Genomic DNA, 23,060 nt, shown 5'->3' on the forward strand with positions numbered 1-23,060 from the left:
GAAGCTATGTGGGAGAGGAATGAGGCTGGGAATCAGTGCAACTGAAAAGGTCAGAAATGCAGCAGCTAGGAGGAGTCCAGCAACTAGGTGAGGCTGGGGCTCCTGCAGCTGATTTCTCAAGGTGGGTAGGTAGTAGTGACTACAACAAGCACTTATGGCGGGGTGGGGGGAAGGGAGAGCTCATGGGTGAATGCTGGGAGGAGTATTAGCAAAGCAGGGGGCCCAGAAGTGTAGGCTCCTGTGCAGTCACATACTGGACACATACATAGAGTCCTGACCGTACAGTCTATGGGGGGAAGATATCAAAGTGAACTGAAGTGGCATTCCAGCTATAAAATATCAAGATAAAATTGATTTGGGACACTCAGACAGAGAAAGCAAGTAAAAGGCTGCGCTAACAGTTCTGCTATTTATCCTCCTCCCCACAGCTCTCTTAAAAAAAATGAATCAAGATATATTAAAGAGAATGTTGCTTAGGACCATATTGTATCTCTTCCTAGCTGGTGCCTCTCATCTCGCCTTAGGCCCTGCTATTTTCACCCTCTACACACTGCATAAGAGAGGAGTAGATCCCACACACTACAATATCCTTTGTGCAAAGGACGTTCAGATTCGCTCTTCATCAAATTCTCTAGGAGCCATTTGGGACTTGGTGATGCAGAACCTTCTAGAAGCATGAGTCACGTTCCCTGACGCTTGCTACAGTTTTAGAATAGAGGTGCACGTCCACCATTTGGGCATTCTTTGCCTGTGAGCAAACACCCCAGCATGCACGCAGATACCTCAACAATAGATCAGCAAATCTGGCACAGCACTTCCCAGTTGCTTCACATTCCCCAAATGCTCAGATTAACTAGTTTAACTCAGCAGCAGCTCTGAGAAGGTCAGATCTTCCCCTCCCCTACGCTCCACATACAATACTTGTGCTCTCAACAGTGCCAGCACAAGGCATAAGCGGACTTCGGGCTTGAACACATTAGCGCTTACTTCGGTATAACTTACGTCGCTCAGGGGTGTGAATAAGCCACACCCGAGTGACCTAAGCTACTGCCACTCGGGGAGGTGGAGTAATGATGCCGACAGGATGCCGATGAGCTCTCTCCCGTCGGCATACAGCATCTGCTTTAGCAGCGTTACCGTGGCGCAGCTACCTGGGTACAGCTGTGCTGCTGTAGTGATTCTAGTATAGACCAGCACTAAGTAATTGCTTAGGGCCCCGAGCAGCTCATAGGGGCCCCCATTCGCATTTTATTATGTATTGTGAAGGCAAAAAAATATTCCTGCTTAGGGCCCCCCTTGGGCTAGCACTGCCTCTGTTCAACGGGGAGTTAACTCAAAGGATCACCAATTGTTAGCTGTGTTTAGTGAAATAAGAGAATTTTATTCTTACAGTAACAAAAATGTGTATTTACAGATGCCATTGGCTGTACATTTTATTTTAATAAAATAAGTGATTCCATCTGTTAAAAATGATTCACCCAAAGTATTAGAAACACACAAACAAAACCCCAAGCCTCCAGAGAACTCTGGCTTTATCAGCCCCTCGTGGAATCAATTCCCTTTACTGTGCATGAGCTTCTGCTGATTCTCAAGACACTCCTTCAGCTTGTCTTCAGTCAGTGTCAGTCTTTGCTCCAGAATGGAAACAGTCTGCAAAGGGAAATAATAAAATAAAGAGTGCTGCTGAGTGATATATGAAGATAAGCCACATGCTGTACGCTTACTGCTTAGCACAGATGCTAAATATACTGTACCACAAGCTATTCCAGGTCTATACTCCACAATCACAATTTCCAAAGAGGCTTCAAGCTCAGCAGCTTCTATTGAGGATAATAGGAGCTGCCAAGCTCAGCTGAAAATCTGGCCCTAGTTATGGATGCTGAGCACTTTCAAAGCGTGGGCCCAGATTTCCTCTTCACTCCCTCCCCCTTTTTGGTGGAGTGTTGTCTACCTTTACATATAGACAATTTCTGCTTCTAAAAGGCCAAATACCAGAGAGCTCATGTAATAGGTGTACACTTAAAACCCCTGACATACAGGTGTTTTGAGTAGTTAGTCCCTTTTTTGGCCTGTTATCTTTGATTTCATGTCTTAGTTCCAATTCTTTTCTCCTTTCCTGATTGCTGTGTCAGTTAGCTATATATAAGGCAGGGGAGTGACATCATTGTGGTTCCTCTCTGCCTCCCCACCCAAAGAGACACTGAAAAACACCTGGGAACAAGAACTAAACTGAGGGGAGAAGGCATGAACCCAGGCTGGGAGGGCATCCAGTCTGTGAGTGGAAATACCTGAAGTCTCAAGCTGCAGGCCAGTGCAGCTGCCTTTCAAGACTTTCTGTAATCTACAGTGTGACAATATTTAGGGTGAGAAATTACATTTTGTAACCTGTTTCTTTAGTGAATCAAGCTTAGTTTGCGTGTTTTGTTTTATTTGCTTAGTAATCTGCTTTGTTCTGTTTGCTACCCCTTTAACCACATAAAATCTGCCTTTTATAGTTAATAAAATTTGTTTTGTTTATTATTAAACCCAGTTTCTGTAATTTCTAACCGAGGGACAAGAAGTTGTTCATACCTTCCTCTACATTGAGGGAGGGGGAAAATTTATTAGCTTGCGTTGTATAGATTTCTCCAGAGTGCAAGACAATATACCTTTGGGTCTGCACTCCAAAGGAGGTGGACACCTGAGTGCTGGGGCAAATCCCTTAGCTGAGGCTTCCCAGAGCTGACCTCAGTGTATGTCATTTTGCAGTTGGGTGTGGCCCTGCCTGTGTGTGTGTGCTAGAGAAGGCTTAATAGCCTAACTAAGCAAGACAGGGTAAAGGGAGCCCAGGCTCGTGGAACAGGTGGGCTCAGTGGTATTCCAGAACATCAGGTGGCATCTTAAAGGGGGGCAACCCGTCACATGCTTATCTTAACATTGTATTTGTGCCCTCTACAGAAGCTGATTAATGCCTTATAAATATGATCACCACTAGCTCTATCTCATAGCTCTAAAATCTAGATACAGACATGCAAAGTATGCAGAAAGCAAATTTTAAATTACATGGAGATAACATTTTCTGCTGGAAGTCATTTATTGATTATTTTGAAGTAATCAAAGATAGTCAGCAATGTAAAAGTGCATTTCAAGGACACTGAAGCAGTTGGTAATGTTGAAATATTAGGTATAGAAAGCATTAACAATTAGAAGCCCTTGTTGCACCTTAGAGACAAATTTATCTGGGCATAAGCTTTCATGGGCTAAATCCCACTTCATCACATAACCACCACCCTATAGTGGAAACCTACTGACCGCTATACTTACCTACATGCCTCCAGCTTTCATCCAGACCACATCACACAATCCATTGTCCACAGCCAAGCTCTAAGCTACAACCGCATTTGCTCCACTCCCTCAGACAGAGACAAAACACCTACAGGATGTCTATCAAGCATTCTTAAAACTACAGTACCCACCTGGTGAAGTGAAGAAACAGACTGACAGAGCCAGAAGCGTACTGAGAAGTCACCTATATAAGACAGGCCCAACAAGAAAAGTAAGAGAACGCCACTAGCCGTCACCTACAGCCTCCAACTAAAACCTCTCCAGCGCATCATCAAGGATCTACAATCTATCCTGAAGGATGATCCCTCACTCTCACAGACCGTGGGAGACAGGCCAGTCCTCGCTTACAGACAGTCCACCAACCTGAAACAAATACTCACCAGCAACTACACACCACACAACAAAAAACACCAGCCCAGGAACCAAACCCTGCAACAAACCCCAGAGCCAACTCTGTCCGCATATCTATTCAAGGGACACCATCACAGGACCTAACCACATCAGCCACACCATCAGGGGCTCGTTCACCTGCACATCTACCGATGTAATATATGCCATCATGTGCCAGCAATGCCCCTCTGCCATGTACATTGGCCAAACCGGACAGTCTCTTCGCAAAAGAATAAATGGACACAAATCTGACAGCAGGAATCATAACATTCAAAAACCAGTAGGAGAACACTTCAAACTCCCTGGTCACTCAATAACCGACTTAAAAGTGACAATTCTTCAACAAAAAAAACTTCAAAAACAGACTCCAATGAGAAACTGCAGAACTGGAATTAATTTGCAAACTGGACACCATCAAATTAGGCCTGAATAAAGACTGGGAGTGAATGGGTCATCACAAAAACTAATTTCCCCATACTAATTTCCCCCTACTGTTTCTCACACCTTCTTGTCAACTGTTTGAAATGGGCCACCCTCATTACCACTACAATTGATTTTTCCTCCCTTGGTATTCTACTGTTAATTGAATTGTCTCATTAGCACTGACCCCCACTTGGTAAGGCGACCCCCACTTGGTAAGGCAACTCCCATTTTATCATGTACTGTATATATATACCCCCCTGTATTTTCCACTCTATGCATCTCATGAAGTGGGTTTTAGCCCACAAAAGCTTATGCCCAAATAAATTTGTTAGTCTCTAAGGTGCCACAAGGGCTCCTTATTGTTTTTGCTGATACAGACTAACATGGCTACCACGCTGAAATAGAAAGCATTAAATAAAATTAATCGACATTTAATCACTAAAACAAATTCACATATTTTACTAGGGCTGTCAATTAATCGCAGTTAACTCACATGATTAACTCAAAAAAATTAATCACGATTAATCGCAGCTTTAATCACACTGTTAAACAATAGAATACCAATTGAAATTTATTAAATATTGTGGATGTTTTTCTACATTTTCACTTTTATTGTATTCTGTGTTGTGATTGAAATCAAACTCGATATTATTTATTACAAATATTTGAACCGTAAAAATGAAAAACAAAAGAAATAGTATTTTTCAATTCACCTCATACAAGTACTGTAGTGCAATCTCTTTATTGTGAAAGTGCAATTTACAAATGTAGATTTTTTTTTCTTACATAACTGCACTCAAAAACAAAACAATGTAAAACTTCAGAGCCCACAAGTCTACTCAGTCCTACTTCTTGTTCAGCCAACTGCTAAGACAAACAAGTTTGTTTGCATTTACAGGAGATAATGCTGCCCGCTTCTTGGTCACAATGTCACCTGAAAGTGGAAACAGGCATTTGCATGGCACTTTTGCAGCTGGCACTGCAAAGTATTTACGTGCCAGATATGCTAAAGATCCGTATGCCCCTTCATAATTTGGCCACCACTCCGAGGACATGCTTCCATGCGGATGACGTTCAATAAAAAAATGTGTTAATTAAATATTTGACTGAACTCCTTGGGGGAGAACTGTATGTCCCCTGCTCTGTTTAATCCGCATTCTGACATATATTTCATGTTATAGCAGTCTCAGATGATGACCCAGCATATGTTCATTTTAAGGACACTTTCACAGCAGATTTCACAAAATGCAAAGAAGGTACCCATGAGAGATTTCTAAAGATAGCTACAACACTTGACCCAAGGGTTAAGAATCTGAAGTGCCTTCCAAAACCTGAGAGGAACGAGGTCTGGAATAAGCTTTCAGAAATCTTAAAAGAGCAATTCTACAATGTGGAATCTACAGAACCCGAATCACCAAAAAAGAAAATCAACCTTCTGCTGGTGGCATCTGACTCAGATAATGAAAATGAGCATGTGTCGGTCTGCACTGCTTTGGATGGTTATTGAGCAGAACTCGTCATCAGCATGGACCCATGTCCCCTGGAATGGTGGCTGAAGCATGAAGGGACATATGAATCTTTAGTGCATCTGGCACGTAAATATCTTGCGACGCTGGCTATGACAGTGCCATGCAAATGCCTGTTCTCACTTTCACGTGACATTGTAAACAAGAAGCAGGCAGCATTATGTCCTGCAAATGTAAACAGACTTGTTTGTCCGAGTGATTGGCTGAAGAAGTAGGACTGAGTGGACTTGCAGGTTCTTAAATTTACATTGTTTTATTTTTGGATTCAGGTTTTTTTGTACACAATTCTACATTTGTACATTCAACTTTCTTGATAAAGAGATTGCACTACAGTACTTGAATTAAGTGAACTGAAAAAATACTGTTTCTTTTGGGTTTTTTACAGTTCAAATACTTGTAATCAAAAATAAATATAAAGTGAGCATTGTACACTTTGTATTCTGTATTGTAATTTAAATCAATATATTTGAAAATGTAGAAAACATCCAAAAATATTTAAATAAATGGTATTCTATTATTGTTTAACAGTGCGATTAATCACACAATTAATTGTGATTAATTTTTTTTAATTGCTTGACAGCCCTAATTTTTACTTTATCAGTTAAAACTTAAAATGAGAAGCTCTGTTATAAACACTGATAAAACACTCCTCACACAAATGAAACTGGTGTTTATCCAATAAACACTGGAAAAACACCAGAAATGGTTACTAGTATCCAGGGCCTCCTCTACACAGAGCAGTAATGCAGACGATCAGCAGGGTGGAGAGTGATTTCTAAAGTTAGTAATTCTATCGGCTACTGACTCCTCAAGAAACGCAGCAGCAGATCTAGACACAAGAGGAACAACACACATCCCTCTGGACAGTTGGGAAGTGGGATCAGTCTAGCCAGATGACTTTCCTTACTTTCCTTAAGTATTTTCCTTACTACCCTCATCGTTAAGGATTTTATAATACAGAATCTGTCTTTTTTTTAATTGAGATTTGAGGAGTTTACAGCTTGATCTCTTAACTTGAAGAGTTTTTCTTATTTCAAATACAATTTGGATGAAACTTGTTTGGTGGTTTTATGATAAGTGGAAGCTAGTACTTTGGACACAGTTTGGAACATATTTCAGAGTAGCAGCCGTGTTAGTCTGTATCCACAAAAAGAAAAGGAGGACTTGTGGCACCTTAGAGACTAACAAATTTATTTGAGCATAAGCTTTCGTGAGCTACAGCTCACTTCATCGTCAGATAAATTTGTTAGTCTCTAAAGTACCACAAGTCCTCCTAGTTTGGAACATGTTACCTTAGAAAAGTCTGGCAGAGCATTAGCATGTATTGTATCAAATAGCAAAAGAGCCCTATTCCTACCTCGTAAGATTTTATTCTGCATCACACACATTTATTTATAAAGGTATGTTTTCATTATAGCAAAAGAATCTACCAGAACAGGACACAATATAAAAGGAATTAAAGGCATCCTAATAACTTAATTTTAGATATGAGGATTTCAAACCAAAAAGCACAAAGGAGACACTAGAATGATTACATCTTGGCATTACAATACGTTATTTCATTTTCTTCAGTTTTCATAATCTCATAATTATGATATCATATAATAAGGCCAACACAGATTTCTAGACCTAATGTAAGAAACAATCCAAGTCCCACAGAACAGGGTTTGTGCTCAATATCCATGCCAATGTTCCTGGTAGTATGTGCCATATGAAAAGCAGTGCTGAAGCACCACAATACTATACTGACAAACATCAGGACATAGACTCAGACTCTTAGACTTTACTGTCAGAAAGGACCATCATGAACATCTAGTCTGACTTCCTGCACATTGCAGGCCACAGAACCGAATCCACTCACTCCTGTAATAGACCCCTAACCTCTGGCTAAGTTACTGAAGTCTTCAAATCATGATTTACAGAGACTCCACTATTTACACTAGTTTAAACCTGCAAGTGACCTGTGCTTCGTGGTGCAGAGCAAGGTGAACCCCCCCCAAATTATGGCTGAAGTTTTAGGGTACATTATTCTTCACAAGGTCCTCACAATTCTCATGGACACTTATGACAAACGTTGCCAAACTGCACTGGTGTTAATCAGGATATATTTATCTGAATCATACATTTATTGTTGAGATTAAGGTGTCACCTGGAAGTAGCTACCTGAGCAAGGCCTGCTTCTAGATATTATTTAGGCTTGTTAATGCTATATTGGAGTAGCTAAAGCCTTGCACATGAGTCCCTAGGGAAAGACTGATACGTTCCGAACACACAAACTAATCAAAGAAAGGAAAGAAAAAATACAAAGTAACTCAAAGCCCCAGAACCTTGAGGGCTTTGTCATAATTACAGCAAGAAAAATGAGCTTCAAAAAACTAAGATGGGTGGGCCACATGATTCAATCCCATCAAAACAGTGCATGCTGTATTATAGCAAGGTAACAGGTCCCACCGGAAGCTCTATGGGAACTGCATATTGAAGGACCGTAGACTGTAATGTCATATTTTTAACCAAAGTGGCAATATGAGATTTTGCTTAATTATTCTTTATTGTATTTAAGACACAATCATTTTTAGAGCACGTTACTGGTTAGATTATCTTAATATTACATTGGAGTTTTATTTAAGGACATTGTATGGGATATTTAAGGATGGAAGCTGTTCTTAACTTTGATTTTTGGTCTCCTTCCCCATGTGTTATTTGGTGACCTTTCAGGCGTTTATGCTGTTTTATAGTACACAGAGAAATATATACAATATACTTCTAAAATTATCTACTTTAGTTTAGCCACAAATATATACTGAATATACATAACTAAATACAGTTCACAGTGATCTAAACACTGATGCTTTCACAGTAGCTCTGCAGAATTAGTCATTTTAAAGGCATTCAAACCACTTTAAACATATTTAGCACAACAGATTTCTTATTTGAGCGGACATGGACAACAGCCCAGGTTTAAAGTAATAGCTTCTAGAAGCCAAAGTCCCAGTCCTGCAAGATGCTGTGCACCTCGGGCCTAATCCAAAGCCCACTGAAGTCAATGGAAAGATTCCCATTGACTGCAGTGGGGGATTGCATCGGGCCATCAGAGGTACCGAGAGCTCCTTCTCATTGAAGGACAATAGAATCTGAAGGTCCTCAGCAGCCCAAGGTAGGTGCTCTGCACTTTTCAGGAGCAGATCTTTGGACTGCATCTTGCAGTGATACTACAGTGAGACGCGAGGAGCATAAGGGTGGTATTTAAGCAGTTTTAGAAGGAAAAAACCTTCCTCATTTCCAGATTATAAAGGAATCAAAACAAGCATATTTCAGAGTTGCTTCCAGCAAACAGTAGCTACAACAATATAATACAGAGCACTGTCAATATCCTGCAAAGAAATGAAATATCCCAAATGAGTCTGACAGCTCAAAGCTATTGTATCGTCAAAAGGGAGGATTGAGAATTATGAAAAATAACCTCATCTAGAGGACCTAGATGCTAAGATGTCAAAAAGCAACAGCTCCTCCAGTATTTCAAAGGTTTTTCAAACTGAAATGTTTCCTAAAGATCTCAAATAAAGAACACAGCACTGGAATCAAAACTGATTCATTTCATATTTTCTAAAAGCCACTCCTCTGATCTCTGTTATCCATTATGTGTTCTGAATAACATTTCTGAATGTAAACACAATTATTTTGCTTTACTTATTTTAGACTACATACTTTATTCTGAAGACCACTTTCAGTCTGAACTAAACTAATTTCCCCCCCTCCAAACTGTGTTTTTATACTAGTGAATTTCATTTAAAAAAATTTACCCCCCTCTACAATCGCTTCCGGAATAAGAGAAATGATCCTTTAATCTCACACAACCTAGACTGTCCCTTAGTTCCTGGTGTGGATTATCTCAGGGCTTTAAAAACTCTTCTAAATTTCACTGTGTTGTTTTTCCCCCTGGCTTTAATGGAGTATTAGTTTGGATGAATATGAAACTCTATTTCCTATGGGTGGGTTCTCTCAGCAATTTATGAATTTTTATGATAACCTGATTCTGAACTCGGTTTTCATTTGGAATAGACACATCTTTCTTCACACACAAAACAGAAGCTATTTCCCCCAGCAGGTGCCCATTATGTACTAGTGTTACATATATTTGTCCTACTGATAATGGCAACTGCAGGTGTTTATGATGATGGCAAAGTACATTAAACCTGCATGCTAATTATTCCAAATTAAGTTTTCCATTGCAGCGGAGATATTCATCCACTGACCTTCTGTCTTACAGAGAAATACTTGAGTTGGAAGTCCAGCTAGGAAAGAGTGTGAGATAGCACACTAACACATATTTGAATATCAAACATATCCTAGAGCAAATGGGTTTTGAATGAAAAAGTTACCCAAAAGAAAACATCTTTGTTGCCTCATAAAAATGTTATGAGAATATTCATTCCAACTCCTCATCTGGACACATTCGGTTTGACTACACTGCAATTAAACACCTGTGATTGGCCCATATCAGCTGACTTGGGCTCGCAAGGCTCAGGCTACTGTGCTGTTTAACTGTGGTGTAGTTGCTTGGTGGAGCCCAGGCTTGGGACCCTCCCAACTCCACCCTGGACAGGGTCCCACAGCCCATGCTCCAGCCCAAGCTTGAACATCTCCACCACAATTAAACAGACCCATAGCCTAAGCCCCTCGAGCCCAAGTCCGCTGATGCAGGCCAGCTGTGGGTCTTTAATGTAGCATAAACAAACCCATTGAATTGATTGCTGCATCTTTAAGTTTAGCCCATTTCTGAGAACAGCAGAGATATGAATTTCATGCTGCTGCTCAGGAAAATGAAGCCTGAAGTTTTTATCTTTGCAGGTCAAATCTAGGATAGCACTCAAATTTAGGATGTTTATATATACAAAAATATAAAATATTTGTAAAGTAAATCAAAACTAAAAGTGATTCTAGTTAATATTTTAAATACATAATTCTTGCTTACATGTCATCTTAAGACCATTTCATTTACAAAGTAAACAAAGGAAGATGGAGTAACATTTACTCTCAATTAGAAAAATATAATACTGGTTAAAAACATTTGCACAAACCAAGAGTAAATCATCATAACATGATGCTAACAGGCATAACATAAAGCATCATCATAGACATTAGCTACATCACCTACTGTGTCATTGCTAAAAGTGGTATGCAGCAGCCACTAGTCCCATCTGATACAGCTTTCTAGAGTTAGTTGATGTACTTCACTGAAGAAGCAACCCTACGAAAGCTTATGCTCAAATGAATTGGTTAGTCTCTAAGGTGCCACAAGTACTCCTTTTCTTTTTGCGAATACAGACTAACACAGCTGCTACTCTGAAACCTACTTCAGTAGGGCCAGTTGGGCAGGCCATAGCACCTCTACAGCGTCATCACTGCTACTTCCAGCTGGTGTCTGGCAGGAGGAGGCCTCTTAGTACAATCAAAACAGTCCTACTGTCTCATAAGTAGACAGCAGTCCACTTCATCTTTACAGCTGCTCTCAGTGGAGGGAAGGTACTGACAATTGGTGAGCAGACAACGTAACGTCAAAAATTTGCAACATGGGAGAAAGAACTGGTCGTTGGCCGCAGCACAGTTCTCAACTTTCAGATGTCAATGTTCAACTGGTTTCCTAGTACTAATGATCTCTCGGCATTGCAAAGTCATGAAAAATCATCTTTTCTCCCCTCTCCCCGTAAAACACTGTTTAGGATAGAACATTATAAATTGTTTAAGTGATGGGCTAAGTTAAAAAAGACATTAGAAAATGAATAGGAGATCAATGTGATGTTTGCATAATTTCCAACCAAAGTAGTTTATCACAACTACAACGTGTTCCGCACATTATGTTAATTAAAAGGTTAGAGCTCAGTAAATTCAATGGGAACAAAAGAACATCATGATCACAGTTTTATTCCAACTTTCTCAAGATAGTATATTAGAAAAATACTAGCGCTCTCTCGATGCTAAACAATTAAAATGCCTGGGAAAACTGAGACAAATGTGCAAATATACAGTATGTGGAAATATCGCAGGGGAAGCCTGTCTTGTGTTCCTAAATGTGTAGTTCCGCTTATGAAAGTAAAGCTTTTCTTACTGGTGCTATTCAAGCATATTAATTAAATGGTTCATTATAAGATACCAGTAAGACAGCTAACATACTCCTGCTCTTTTTCCAAGTAGACCCTCTGTGTACCTTTAATTTTATGGAGACAGACTTTTTTTTAAGAACCACCTGAAATGCAGTGGCATTTACGTATTTTAGGGTATGTCTATACTACGGAATTAGGTCGAATTTATAGAAGTCGGTTTTTTAGAAATCGGTTTTATATATTCGAGTGTGTGTGCCCCCACAGAAAATGCTCTAAGTGCATTAACTCGGCGGAGTGCTTCCACAGTACCGAGGCAAGCGTCGACTTCCGGAGTGTTGCACTGTGGGTAGCTGACCCACAGTTCCCGCAGTCTCTGCTGCCCATTGGAATTCTGGGTTGAGATCCCAATGCCTGATGGGGCTAAAACATTGTCGCGGGTGGTTCTGGGTACATATCATCAGGCCCCCGTTCCCTCCCTCCTTCTGTGAAAGCAAAGGCAGACAATCGTTTCGCGCCTTTTTTCCTGAGTTACCTGTGCAGACGCCATACCACGGCAAGCATGGAGCCCGCTCAGGTAACCGTCACCCTATATCTCCTGGGTGCTGGCAGACGTGGTACTGCATTGCTACACAGCAGCATCAACCCCTTGCCTTGTGGCAGCAGACGGTACAGTACGACTGGTAGCCGTCCTCGTCATGTCCGAGGTGCTCCTGGACATGTCGGCCAGGAGCGCCTGGGCAGACATGGGCGCAGGGACTAAATTTGGAGTGACTTGACCAGGTCATTCTCTTTAGTCCTGCAGTCAGTCCTATTGAACCGTCTTATGGTGAGCAGCCAGGCGATACGGATTGCTAGCAGTCCTACTGCATCATCTTCTGCCGCGCAGCCACGAGATGTGGATGGCATACAGTCCTTCTGCACTGTCTGCTGCCAGCCAAAGATGTAAAAGATAGATGGAGTGGATCAAAACAAGAAATAGACCAGATTTGTTTTGTACTCATTTGTCCATCTAGGGGACTCATTCCTCTAGGTCACACTGCAGTCACTCACAGAGAAGGTGCAGCAAGGTAAATCTAGCCATGCATCAGTCAGAGGCCAGACTAACCTCCTTGTTCCAATGAGAACAATAACTTAGGTGCACCATTTCTTATTGGAACCCTCCGTGAAGTCCTGCCTGAAATATTCCTTGATGTAAAGCCACCCCCTTTGTTGATTTTAGCTCCCTGAAGCCAACCCTGTAAGCCATGTCGTAGTCGCCCCTCCCTCCGTCAGAGCAATGGCAGACAATCGTTCCATGCCTTTTTTCTGTGCGGACGCCATACCAAGGCAAGCATGGAGGCCGCTCAGCTCACTTTGGCAATTAGGAGCACATTAAACACCACACGCATTATCCAGCGGTATATGCAGCACCAGAACCTGGCAGAGCGATACCGGGCGAGGAGGCAACGTCAGCACGGTCACGTGAGTGATCAGGACATGGACACAGATTTCTCTGAAAGCATGGGCCCTGCCAATGCATGCATCATGGTGCTAATGGGGCAGATTCATGCTGTGGAACGCCGATTCTGGGCTCGGGAAACAAGCACAGACTGGTGGGACCGCATAGTGTTGCAGGTCTGGGACGATTCCCAGTTGCTGCGAAACTTTTGCATGCATAAGGGCACTTTCATGGAACTTTGTGACTTGCTTTCCCCTGCCCTGAAGCGCATGAATACCAAGATGAGAGCAGCCCTCACAGTTCAGAAGCGAGTGGCGATAGCCCTGTGGAAGCTTGCAATGCCAGACCGCTACCGGTCAGTTGGGAATCAATTTGAAGTGGACAAATCTACTGTTGGGGCTGCTGTGATGCAAGTAGCCCACGCAATCAAAGATCTGCCGATATCAAGGGTAGTGACCCTGGGAAATGTGCAGGTCATAGTGGATGGCTTTGCTGCAATGGGATTCCCTAACTGTGGTGGGGCTATAGACGGAACCCATATCCCTATCTTGGCACCAGAGCACCAAGCCGGCGAGTACGTAAACCGCAAGGGGTACTTTTCAATACTGCTGCAAGCTCTGGTGGATCACAAGGGACTTTTCACCAACATCAACGTGGGATGGCCGGGAAAGGTACATGACGCTCGCATCTTCAAGAACTCTGGTCTGTTTCAAAAGCTGCAGGAAGGGACTTTATTCCCAGACCAGAAAATAACTGTTGGGGATGTTGAAATGCCTATATGTATCCTTGGGGACTGAGCCTACCCCTTAATGCCATGGCTCATGAAGCCGTACACAGGCAGCCTGGACAGTAGTCAGGAGCTGTTCAACTACAGGCTGAGCAAGTGCAGAATGGTGGTAGAATGTGCATTTGGACGTTTAAAGGCACGCTGGCGCAGTTTACTGACTCGCTTAGACCTCAGCGAAACCAATATTCCCACTGTTATTACCGCTTGCTGTGTGCTCCACAATATCTGTGAGAGTAAGGGGGAGACGTTTATGGCGGGGTGGGAGATTGAGGCAAATCGCCTGGCTGCTGATTACGCGCTGCGAGACACCAGGGCGGTTACAAGAGCACAGGAGGGCGCGGTATGCATCAGAGAAGCTTTGAAAACCAGTTTCAGGACTGGCCAGGCTACGGTGTGAAAGTTCTCTTTGTTTCTCCTTGATGAAACCCCCCGCCCCTTGGTTCACTCTACTTCCCTGCAAGCTAACCACCCTCCCCTCCTCCCTTTAATCATTGCTTGCAGAGGCAATAAAGTCATTGTTGCTTCACATTCATGCATTCTTTATTCATTCATCACACAAATAGGGGGACGACTACCAAGGTAGCCCAGGAGGGGTGGTGGAGGAGGGAAGGAAAATGCCACACAGCACTTTAAAAGTTTACAACTTTAAAATTTATTGAATGCCAACCTTCTTTTTTTTGGGCAATCCTCTGTGGCGGAGTGGCTGTTGGCCGGTGGCCCCCCCACCGCGTTCTTGGGCATCTGGGTGTGCAGGCTATGGAACTTGGGGAGGAGGGCGGTTGGTTACACAGGGGCTGTAGTGGCAGTCTGTGCTCCAGCTGCCTTTGCTGCTGCTCAACCATACACTGGAGCATACTGGTTTGGTCCTCCAGCAGCCTCAGCATTGAATCCTGCCTCCTCTCATCACGCTACCGCCACATTTGAGCTTCACCCCTCTCTTCAGCCCGCCACCTCTCCTCCTGGTCATTTTGTGCTTTCCTGCACTCTGACATTATTTGCCTCCACGCATTCGTCTGTGCTCTGTCAGTGTGGGAGGACAGCATGAGCTCAGAGAACATTTCATCACGAGTGCGTTTTTTTTTCTTTCTAATCTTCACTAGCCTCTGGGAAGGAGAAGATCCTGTGATCACTGAAACACATGCAGCTGGTGGAGGAAAAAAAGGGACAGCGGTATTTAAAAAGACACATTTTATAAAACAGTGGCTACAGTCTTTCAGGGTAAACCTTGCTGTTAACATTACATACACAGCACATGTGCTTTTGTTACAAGGTCGCATTTTGCCTCCCCCCCACCGCGTGGCTACCCCCTCAACCCTCCCCCCTCCCCGTGGCTAACAGCGGGGAACATTTCTGTTCAGCCGCAGGCAAACAGCTCAGCAGGAACGGGCTCCTCTGAATGTCCCCTGAAGAAAAGCACCCTATTTCAACCAGGTGACCATGAATGATATCTCACTCTCCTGAGGATAACACAGAGAGATAAAGAACGGATGTTATTTGAACGCCAGCAAACATACACTGCAATGCTTTGTTGTACAATGATTCCCGAGTACATGTTACTGGCCTGGAGTGGTAAAGTGTCCTACCATGAAGGACGCAATAAGGCTGCCCTCCCCAGAAACCTTTTGCAAAGGCTTTGGGAGTACATCCAGGAGAGCCGCGAATGCCAGGGCAAAGTAATCCTTTCACATGCTTGCTTTTAAACCATGTATAGTATTTTAAAAGGTACACTCACGGGAGGTCCCTTCTCCGCCTGCCGGGTCCAGGAGGCAGCCTTGGGTGAGTTCGGGGGGTACTGGCTCCAGGTCCAGGGTGAGAAACAGTTCCTGGCTGTCGGGAAAACCGGTTTCTCCGCTTGCTTGCTGTGAGCTATCTACAACCTCATCATCATCATGATCATCTTCTTCGTCCCCAAAACCTACTTCCGTGTTGCCTCCATCTCCATTGAAGGAATCAAACAACACGGCTGGGGTAGTGGTGGCTGAACCCCCTAAAATGGCATGCAGCTCATCATAGAATCAGCATGTTTGGGGCTCTGACCCGGAGCGGCCGTTCGCCCCTCTGGTTTTCTGGTAGGCTTGCCTCAGTTCCTTAAGTTTCATGCGGCACTGCTTCGGATCCCTGTTATGGCCTCTGTCCTTCATGCCCTGGGAGATTTTGACAAAGGTTTTGGCATTTCGAAAACTGGAACGGAATTCTGATAGCACGGATTCCTCTCCCCATACAGCGATCAGATCCCGTACCTCCCGTTCAGTCCATGCTGGAGCTCTTTTGCGATTCTGGGACTCCATCATGGTCACCTCTGCTGATGAGCTCTGCATGGTCACCTGCAGCTTGCCACCCTGGCCAAACAGGAAATGAGATTCAAAAGTTCGCAGTTCTTTTCCTGTCTACCTGGCCAGTGCATCTGAGTTGAGAGTGCTGTCCAGAGCGGTCACAGTGGAGCACTCTGGATAACTCCCGGAGGCCAATACCGTCGAATTGTGTCCACAGTACCCCAAATTCGACCTGGCAAGGCCGATTTAAGCGCTAATCCACTTGTCAGGGGTGGAGTACGGAAATCGATTTTAAGACACCTTTAAGTCGAAATAAAGGGCTTCATCGTGTGGACGGGTACAGGTTTACATCGATTTAACGCTGCTACATTCGACCTAAAGTCCTAGTGTAGACCAGGGCTTAGAGAGAGAAGCCTTTATATCTGGATTCTGAATTCAAACACGCAACACCAGTCAAGAGGTAGATCGACACTTCACTGGGCAACAGGCAGCATGCAGATGAGCTGCCACCAGAGCAGCTCAGAAAGAAGACTGCAACTCAGAGTCACAATCTCCTTCCCAGTTTACTCTTGCTCTGGATGGAGGGTATTGCCTCAGGGCTACATCCAGCACAGGTCATGTTACCTGGTCACCAAGGCTCCTTCCAGTCCCCAGCCACCTGTGTGAAAGAGAAGTAGTGGTGGCTTTGCAGAGCCTTCTTCCCCAAGTGTTGTAACCCATGATCCATGTAGCCTGCACAAGACAGGAAGAGGCACTTTACACCCCTTTACTCCCTTGCATAGATACAGAGAGCTACTGATGATCTAGGGCCTAGGCCTCATGGAATGGTAAATTTAACCAAACTCTAACAAAATGGCTAGTTATGTCCTCCAGAGTTGCAATGATAAGACTCCACAATCCTTTGGAGCGCCTGACTCCACAGAAGCACAAATTCAGTCCTTTCTGACCTCCTTTGGCCTCTTATTAGAATCACAGAATCATAGGGTTGGAAGAGACCTTAGGAGGTCATCTAGTTCAATCCCCTGCTCAAAGCAGGACCAATCCCAACTAAATCATCCCAGCCAGGGCTTTGTCAAACCTGACCTTAAAAACCTCTATGTATGGAGAGTCCACCACCTCCTTAGGTAACCCATTCCAGTGCTTCACCACCCCTCCTTGTGAAACAGTGTTTTCTAATATCCAACATAGACCTCCCCCACTGCAACTTGAGACCATTACTCCTTTTTCTGTCATCTGCCACCACTGAGAACAGCGTGGCTCCATCCTCTTTGGAACCCCCTTTCAGGTAGTTGAAGGCTGCTATCAAATCCCCCCTCACTCTTCTTGTCTGCAGACTAAACCCCAGTTCCTTCAGCCTCCTTGTAAGTCATGTGCCCCAGCCCCCTAATCATTTTCGTTGCCCTCCATTGGACTCTCTCTAATTTGTCCACAACCCTTCTGTAGTGGGGGGACCAAAACTAGATGTAATACTCCAGGTGTGGCCTCACCAGTGCCGAATAGAGGGGAATAATCACTTTCCTCGATCTGCTGGCAATGCTCCTACTAATACAGCCCAATGTGCCGTTGGCCTTCTTGGCAACAAGGGCACACTGCTGACTCATATCCAGCTTCTTCTCCACTGTAATCACCATGTCCTTTTCTGCAAAACTGCTGCTTAGCCAGTCGGTCCCCAGCCTGTAGCGGTGCATGGGATTCTTCCGTCCTAAGTGCAGGACTCTGCACTTGTCCTTGTTGAACCTCATCATATTTCTTTTGTCCCAATCCTCCAATTTGTCTAGGTCACGCTGGACCCTATCTCGACCCTCCAGTGTATTTACCTCTCCCCCCCAGTTTAGTGTCATCTGCGAACTTGCTGAGGGTGCAATTAATCCCATCATCCAGATCATTAATCATGATGTGGAACAAAACCAGCCCCAGGACTGACCCCTGGGGCACTCCACTTGATACCGGCTGCCAACTAGACATCGAACCATTGATCACTAGCCTCTCCACACATGCCTCTCCTCTCGCTAATAAGAGTAATTATTTCTACTGTTCCTGCCTGCAGCACTCTGAAGTCTTAGTTGTGTGTTTTCTTGTCTCATTCAGCCAAAGTCTCACACTCTAAGGGGTATAATACCATCATAGTGCTAGCAGAGTTATGGAATTGTTTAATATCATTAAGTGCACATATGTACTCTCACATAACTATACTGGGTGCACCTAAGGATACAGCCAGTGTCAAGTGAAGATTAAAACACTAAAATTAAATTATTTTAGTGTTATTCTTGTGTAGGTACAGCTTGGAAAACTTTTCCCTAAATGCAGCTATTTTTACCATCTTTTCAGACTTCCTATGTTCTAATTTATTCCTCCTCCACTCCTCTCTCTCTGCTAGGTCTAAAATAACATTTGGAATTTCTGAAGTTACTGAACCTCTTTTTAAAAGGTATGTTTGCATTACATATATCTATTTTAAACCCCACATATCGTGTTTACTACAGTATTTTTCCTCTGATAAAACACCTATACAGTAGAAATGGAGCCCATTACTCAAAAATTAGAATTGTGTATCAGAATTACATAATGAAAGATAAAGAATGCATTCCAATCCTACTACTGGTGAAGCACACGAATATCGTATAAACCAGTAGCTTCCATTTTATTCATGTGTACAACGTTGGATATGCTAACCAGAATGGTTTGAAACAGATCAGCAGTAGGTTCTAAAAGCACTCCCCCCCTCCAATAGTTTTCTTGTATTTCTATTGAATAGCATTATGGTTCTTTTGAAAGAAAATGTGTTTTGGTTTTCACCTTCCTATTTCCACTAAAGATGTACGTATTGCAATATTCAACACATTTTGATAAAACGAGGACTATTTTGACAATCCACCCCAACCTCCACACTTTTCAATCGTGTTCATGTTCCGCAGGAGCAGAAGACTGAGCTGGAATGAGAATTAGCATTTTGATATGATGCATTCAAATTCTTCTGCATTCTATGAAAACGGCAACATTTCTTTTTAATATGAGAAACAAGGGAGACAAACCTGTTATATTTATATAAATGCATATATACTCTTATTTTTATATCCCCCTCAGACAAATAATACCTTAATTAAAGAACAGGTATGTGCACTTGAACCACCATATCACAAATATAACCTTTAAGATAGCTACGAAGATGCTCATTAAATCTTCTCACTCAGCCTTTCCAAATCACAACCATGAATTGATCCTTTTTGCATTATGTCATCAACATCCACCACCCTGCAATACATGCCTTCTCCCTGCACCTCCACATACAATATTTAATCTTTCCATTCGACACGGTTACCATTAAGAAATTACAATTTTCTAACTGGAGTGATGAACTGGTGTTTTGTTGGAGGTGGGGTTGGTTTTTAGTTGCTGGTTATGTTTTGTTATGCTGTGTTGGATTTGGATGTGTTGCGTTTTAACGGCGGGGATTCTTTAAGTGGAAATAGTTTGAAAGTTGTTTATCATTTTAGGAAGCTGGTATTGTAATGTTTAGAGTAGTGTTATTTAAGTGATACTGTAAGTAAGAATAGCGTGGTAAGAAGTGTGCAGAATTAGTGGAGGCAGGAGTCGTGTGTTGTGGATGTGAGTGAGGTAAAGTGGTTAAAACAAAATTAATGCTTAAAAAAACAAAAACAAAAAATACCACAAGACAGGGCTGCAGTGGGACCCAGATATGTGCAAGGGAGAAGCATGGTGGAGAGAAACAGGACAGAAGCTGTTGGGGAACATGTGGGAACTTGAAGTATGTGGAAGGAGTTAGGGAAAGAGTGGGATTTGAGCAGGGGAGGGGACAATGGAGCTATGCTGATTTTATAGGCTGAGGATCTAGAACTGAAGTTAATTCTTTTGTGCAAGTTAGTGATGCACTCCCCAAACTGAAGAATGCTATGTGTAAAATCTACTGACCAGGTTTTTTTAAAAATATTAATTGAACACATAGATTTCCTTAATTTCCAGAAAATAGTATGCTACTAGACCATCCCTCCCAGGATCCATGCAGGCTTTCACAATCGTGGAGAAGGAAAGTTTAAAGGACAAAAAGATATTTATTTTAGTGTTTGGAACCCCACATGATTGTGAATTCACAGAAACTGGTCTTAATTTTAGAGTATTATTTGTAACCACTGCAAATTTAAATTTTCCAGTGCTTTGAAAGCATAAAGTGCTTATATAAAGGACCAAGAATTAATGGTTGTGAAGGTTACTGTTGACATACATTTTAATAGAATAATCTAGATCTTAATTTAGAATTTTCTGCTACCCTGTGACACATGACCAGAAAGGGTGAAGCGTCCTGCAGGATGAATGACTCAAATTCAACCCTTAAAGACATATGGGGAGATAATGTTTGGGTTTTTGTGCATTTACAAATATACTGGTAGTGGTCAACAATGTAATCGAACAGTCCCTGTCTATGCTGTATTCTGTTAATTCAGAGATCAAAGAGACATAAATGAACTGTAAACACAGGCTGTTGCTGTATTAATCTCTCTTCGAAATATATAGCGAATCATCTGCAGATGGAGGGAAAACATGCAATTACCTTATGTTAATTTGTGTGAATAATTAAAGGCGATGCTTAGGAAATGAGAGTCTATTGTTCGCCAAGGGACTCCGAGCTGTCAAAGAAAGCCTGAACTATATAAAAACGGCTTGGGTCCTGATCCTGTCATCTCAGATCTGCTTAAGCTTTATCAGGGGAAGTTTAAGTCACAAGATGAGATCCCAGTTAAGCTGGTACTCCCTGGATATGTTATTGGACATTGGACTATAACCTATGGACTAAATTCTAAAAACTCTTTGCAACTACAAAGCTCACCATCTCTGCTATAAATCTGAACCTCAAGAATTTAACTCATGTCTGTATGTATATTGATCTGTTAACCATACTCTCTCTTTTCTTTTTTAAAAATTTTAGTTAATAATTGGCTGTAAGCGTGTATTGGGGTAAGATCTGGAATATTCATTAATATGGAAGGTAATGTGTGTAATCCTTTGGGATTGGTAGAACTATTTTATGTGATGAAATAAGATTTTCATTAATCTTCATCATATCTGACTTGGGTAACTAGGTGGAGGCCTGAGGCTGGGTTACTTTAAAGGAATTGTGTTTTGGACTTCTAAGTAACCAGTAACGTATAACAAAAGCGGTTTAGTGCTGGCTTGGTAAACCTAAGTATTGAAATATCCACCAGCTTTGGGGTTGTTTGCCCCATCCTTTGCAGATCACCTGAATTGAGTGACCTCAGCTGGCTCCCCATGGGACTCCGGTCACACACCCCTACATTATTCTCTAAGGAGCTTCAAAGTACTCCCTGAAAAAGTTAAGATTAGCTCCACAAAAGGGGATAAAATATAAGGTGGGATTTTGAAAAGCCATCAGCACTGGCCTAACTCTGCTCTCACTGAAGCCAGTAGAACGTTGCACAATGCATATGCCATAGATGTTGAATTCAGTAGCAGTTTGTGTTTTACCATGAAGCATGATACTAGTTAGTAGATGGAGATGGGATTATATTTAAATTACAGGTTTTGTGGACTGTAAACTTCTTTATGTCCTTCCAATATTTCTACTTAAAATGTTGTTTTTGATATTGTGACAACTTTTTAGATAATCCAGAAATTTGACATTCTCCATCATTTTACAGAGATTTACCAATAAGCTTCTGAAAAACAGACGAGTTTTGAGACTATTCACAATTTTACTTTAAGGATCTATTTCAAAAAGTCCATATTTCACTTGAGGACAGAAGATGACCTATTACCACGAGCCCATAAAGCACTTCATACCTGAGTAAGAACATCTAACTGTCCAACAATATGCTCTAGGGTATCTGCAAGACTTGTCTCCTCCTCTTGCTGGTGCTGGTTCCTGGCAGATTCTTGTGTTTTGTTTTTCTTAGGAGGATCACCGCAATCCATTTCTGATTGCTAGGAAAACAGAGAGACGACTATTTGTTAGTACAATGCAAGCAACAGAAGAAGTATTTCTGCCTCAGGGATAGGTTACAGTAAAGTATGATCTGTCCTGGAGAACTGAATCTATGCTATGAAAAGGGATCGATGGTGTTGAGGCAACAGCGCACAGCTAGAAATTAGGAAAGCTGCCATGTATTTGTGTGACTTGGGGAAAGTAACCTCTGGAATATGGAGATAATATCTACACCTCATGGAAGTAATGCATGATTCAAATTACTAAAGATTGTGAAGACCTGTGGGCTACTAGGATGGAAGGTGCTACAGAAATACGAAGTGTACCTGAAGAGAGAGACACCAGGGAGACAATTTGTATACTTTTGCACATACACACGATTATAAATAATATACAAAGTTACCATGGTGATGAACATCCCCTACAATTTTAGTCCAACACTGTAAAAAGCAGAGAGGTTTTTTCAATATTACAGGGAACAATAAGCTCTCTTCTCAGATCTATTGGCTACACTAAACTTGACTTCTACAGTTAAGCATGTAAAATTAAGCAAAAATGTTCCAATACACATGTAAGTTAAACATGCATAGTTTGGTTCAGTCATTTTAATTTTGTTTAGATCTTGAACTCTGTCTCTTCTCACAAAACAAGTCAACTTTGAAGTTTCAATCTCAGCTGTTTTTGTTATGCAAGCTTGATCATTTCACTACATAAACTCCTAACTCAAACATTTTTGCTAAAACTCCCCCTCCCCCCTACGCCCATCCTCCTTAAAAGGTGATCTTTTATGTGAGACAAGCCCCACAACTTTATCTACTTTCTGGATACAAATGAACTGGTGT

General features: G+C 42.2%; 1 protein-coding gene across 4 annotated transcripts in view; it reads right to left on the bottom strand.

Annotated features, from left to right (window-relative positions):
* Positions 1-1,356: 1,356 nt before the first annotated feature.
* POC1A (POC1 centriolar protein A) overlaps positions 1,357-23,060 on the bottom strand; it is a 107,441-nt gene continuing 85,737 nt past the window's right edge. For all 4 annotated transcript variants that reach the window (XM_084634060.1, XM_084634061.1, XM_084634062.1 and 1 more), the window contains exons 10-11: positions 22,077-22,217; positions 1,357-1,650 (exon numbers count right to left, since the gene is read on the bottom strand). In XM_084634060.1, coding sequence (XP_084490186.1) covers positions 1,552-1,650; positions 22,077-22,217 — 240 coding nt within the window. In that variant the 3' untranslated portion in view covers positions 1,357-1,551. The remainder of the gene's footprint in view (positions 1,651-22,076; positions 22,218-23,060) is intronic.

This window comes from Lepidochelys olivacea (assembly GCF_965140295.1).
Source record: "Lepidochelys olivacea isolate rLepOli2 genome assembly, chromosome: 7".
Lineage (NCBI taxonomy): Eukaryota > Metazoa > Chordata > Testudines > Cheloniidae > Lepidochelys > Lepidochelys olivacea.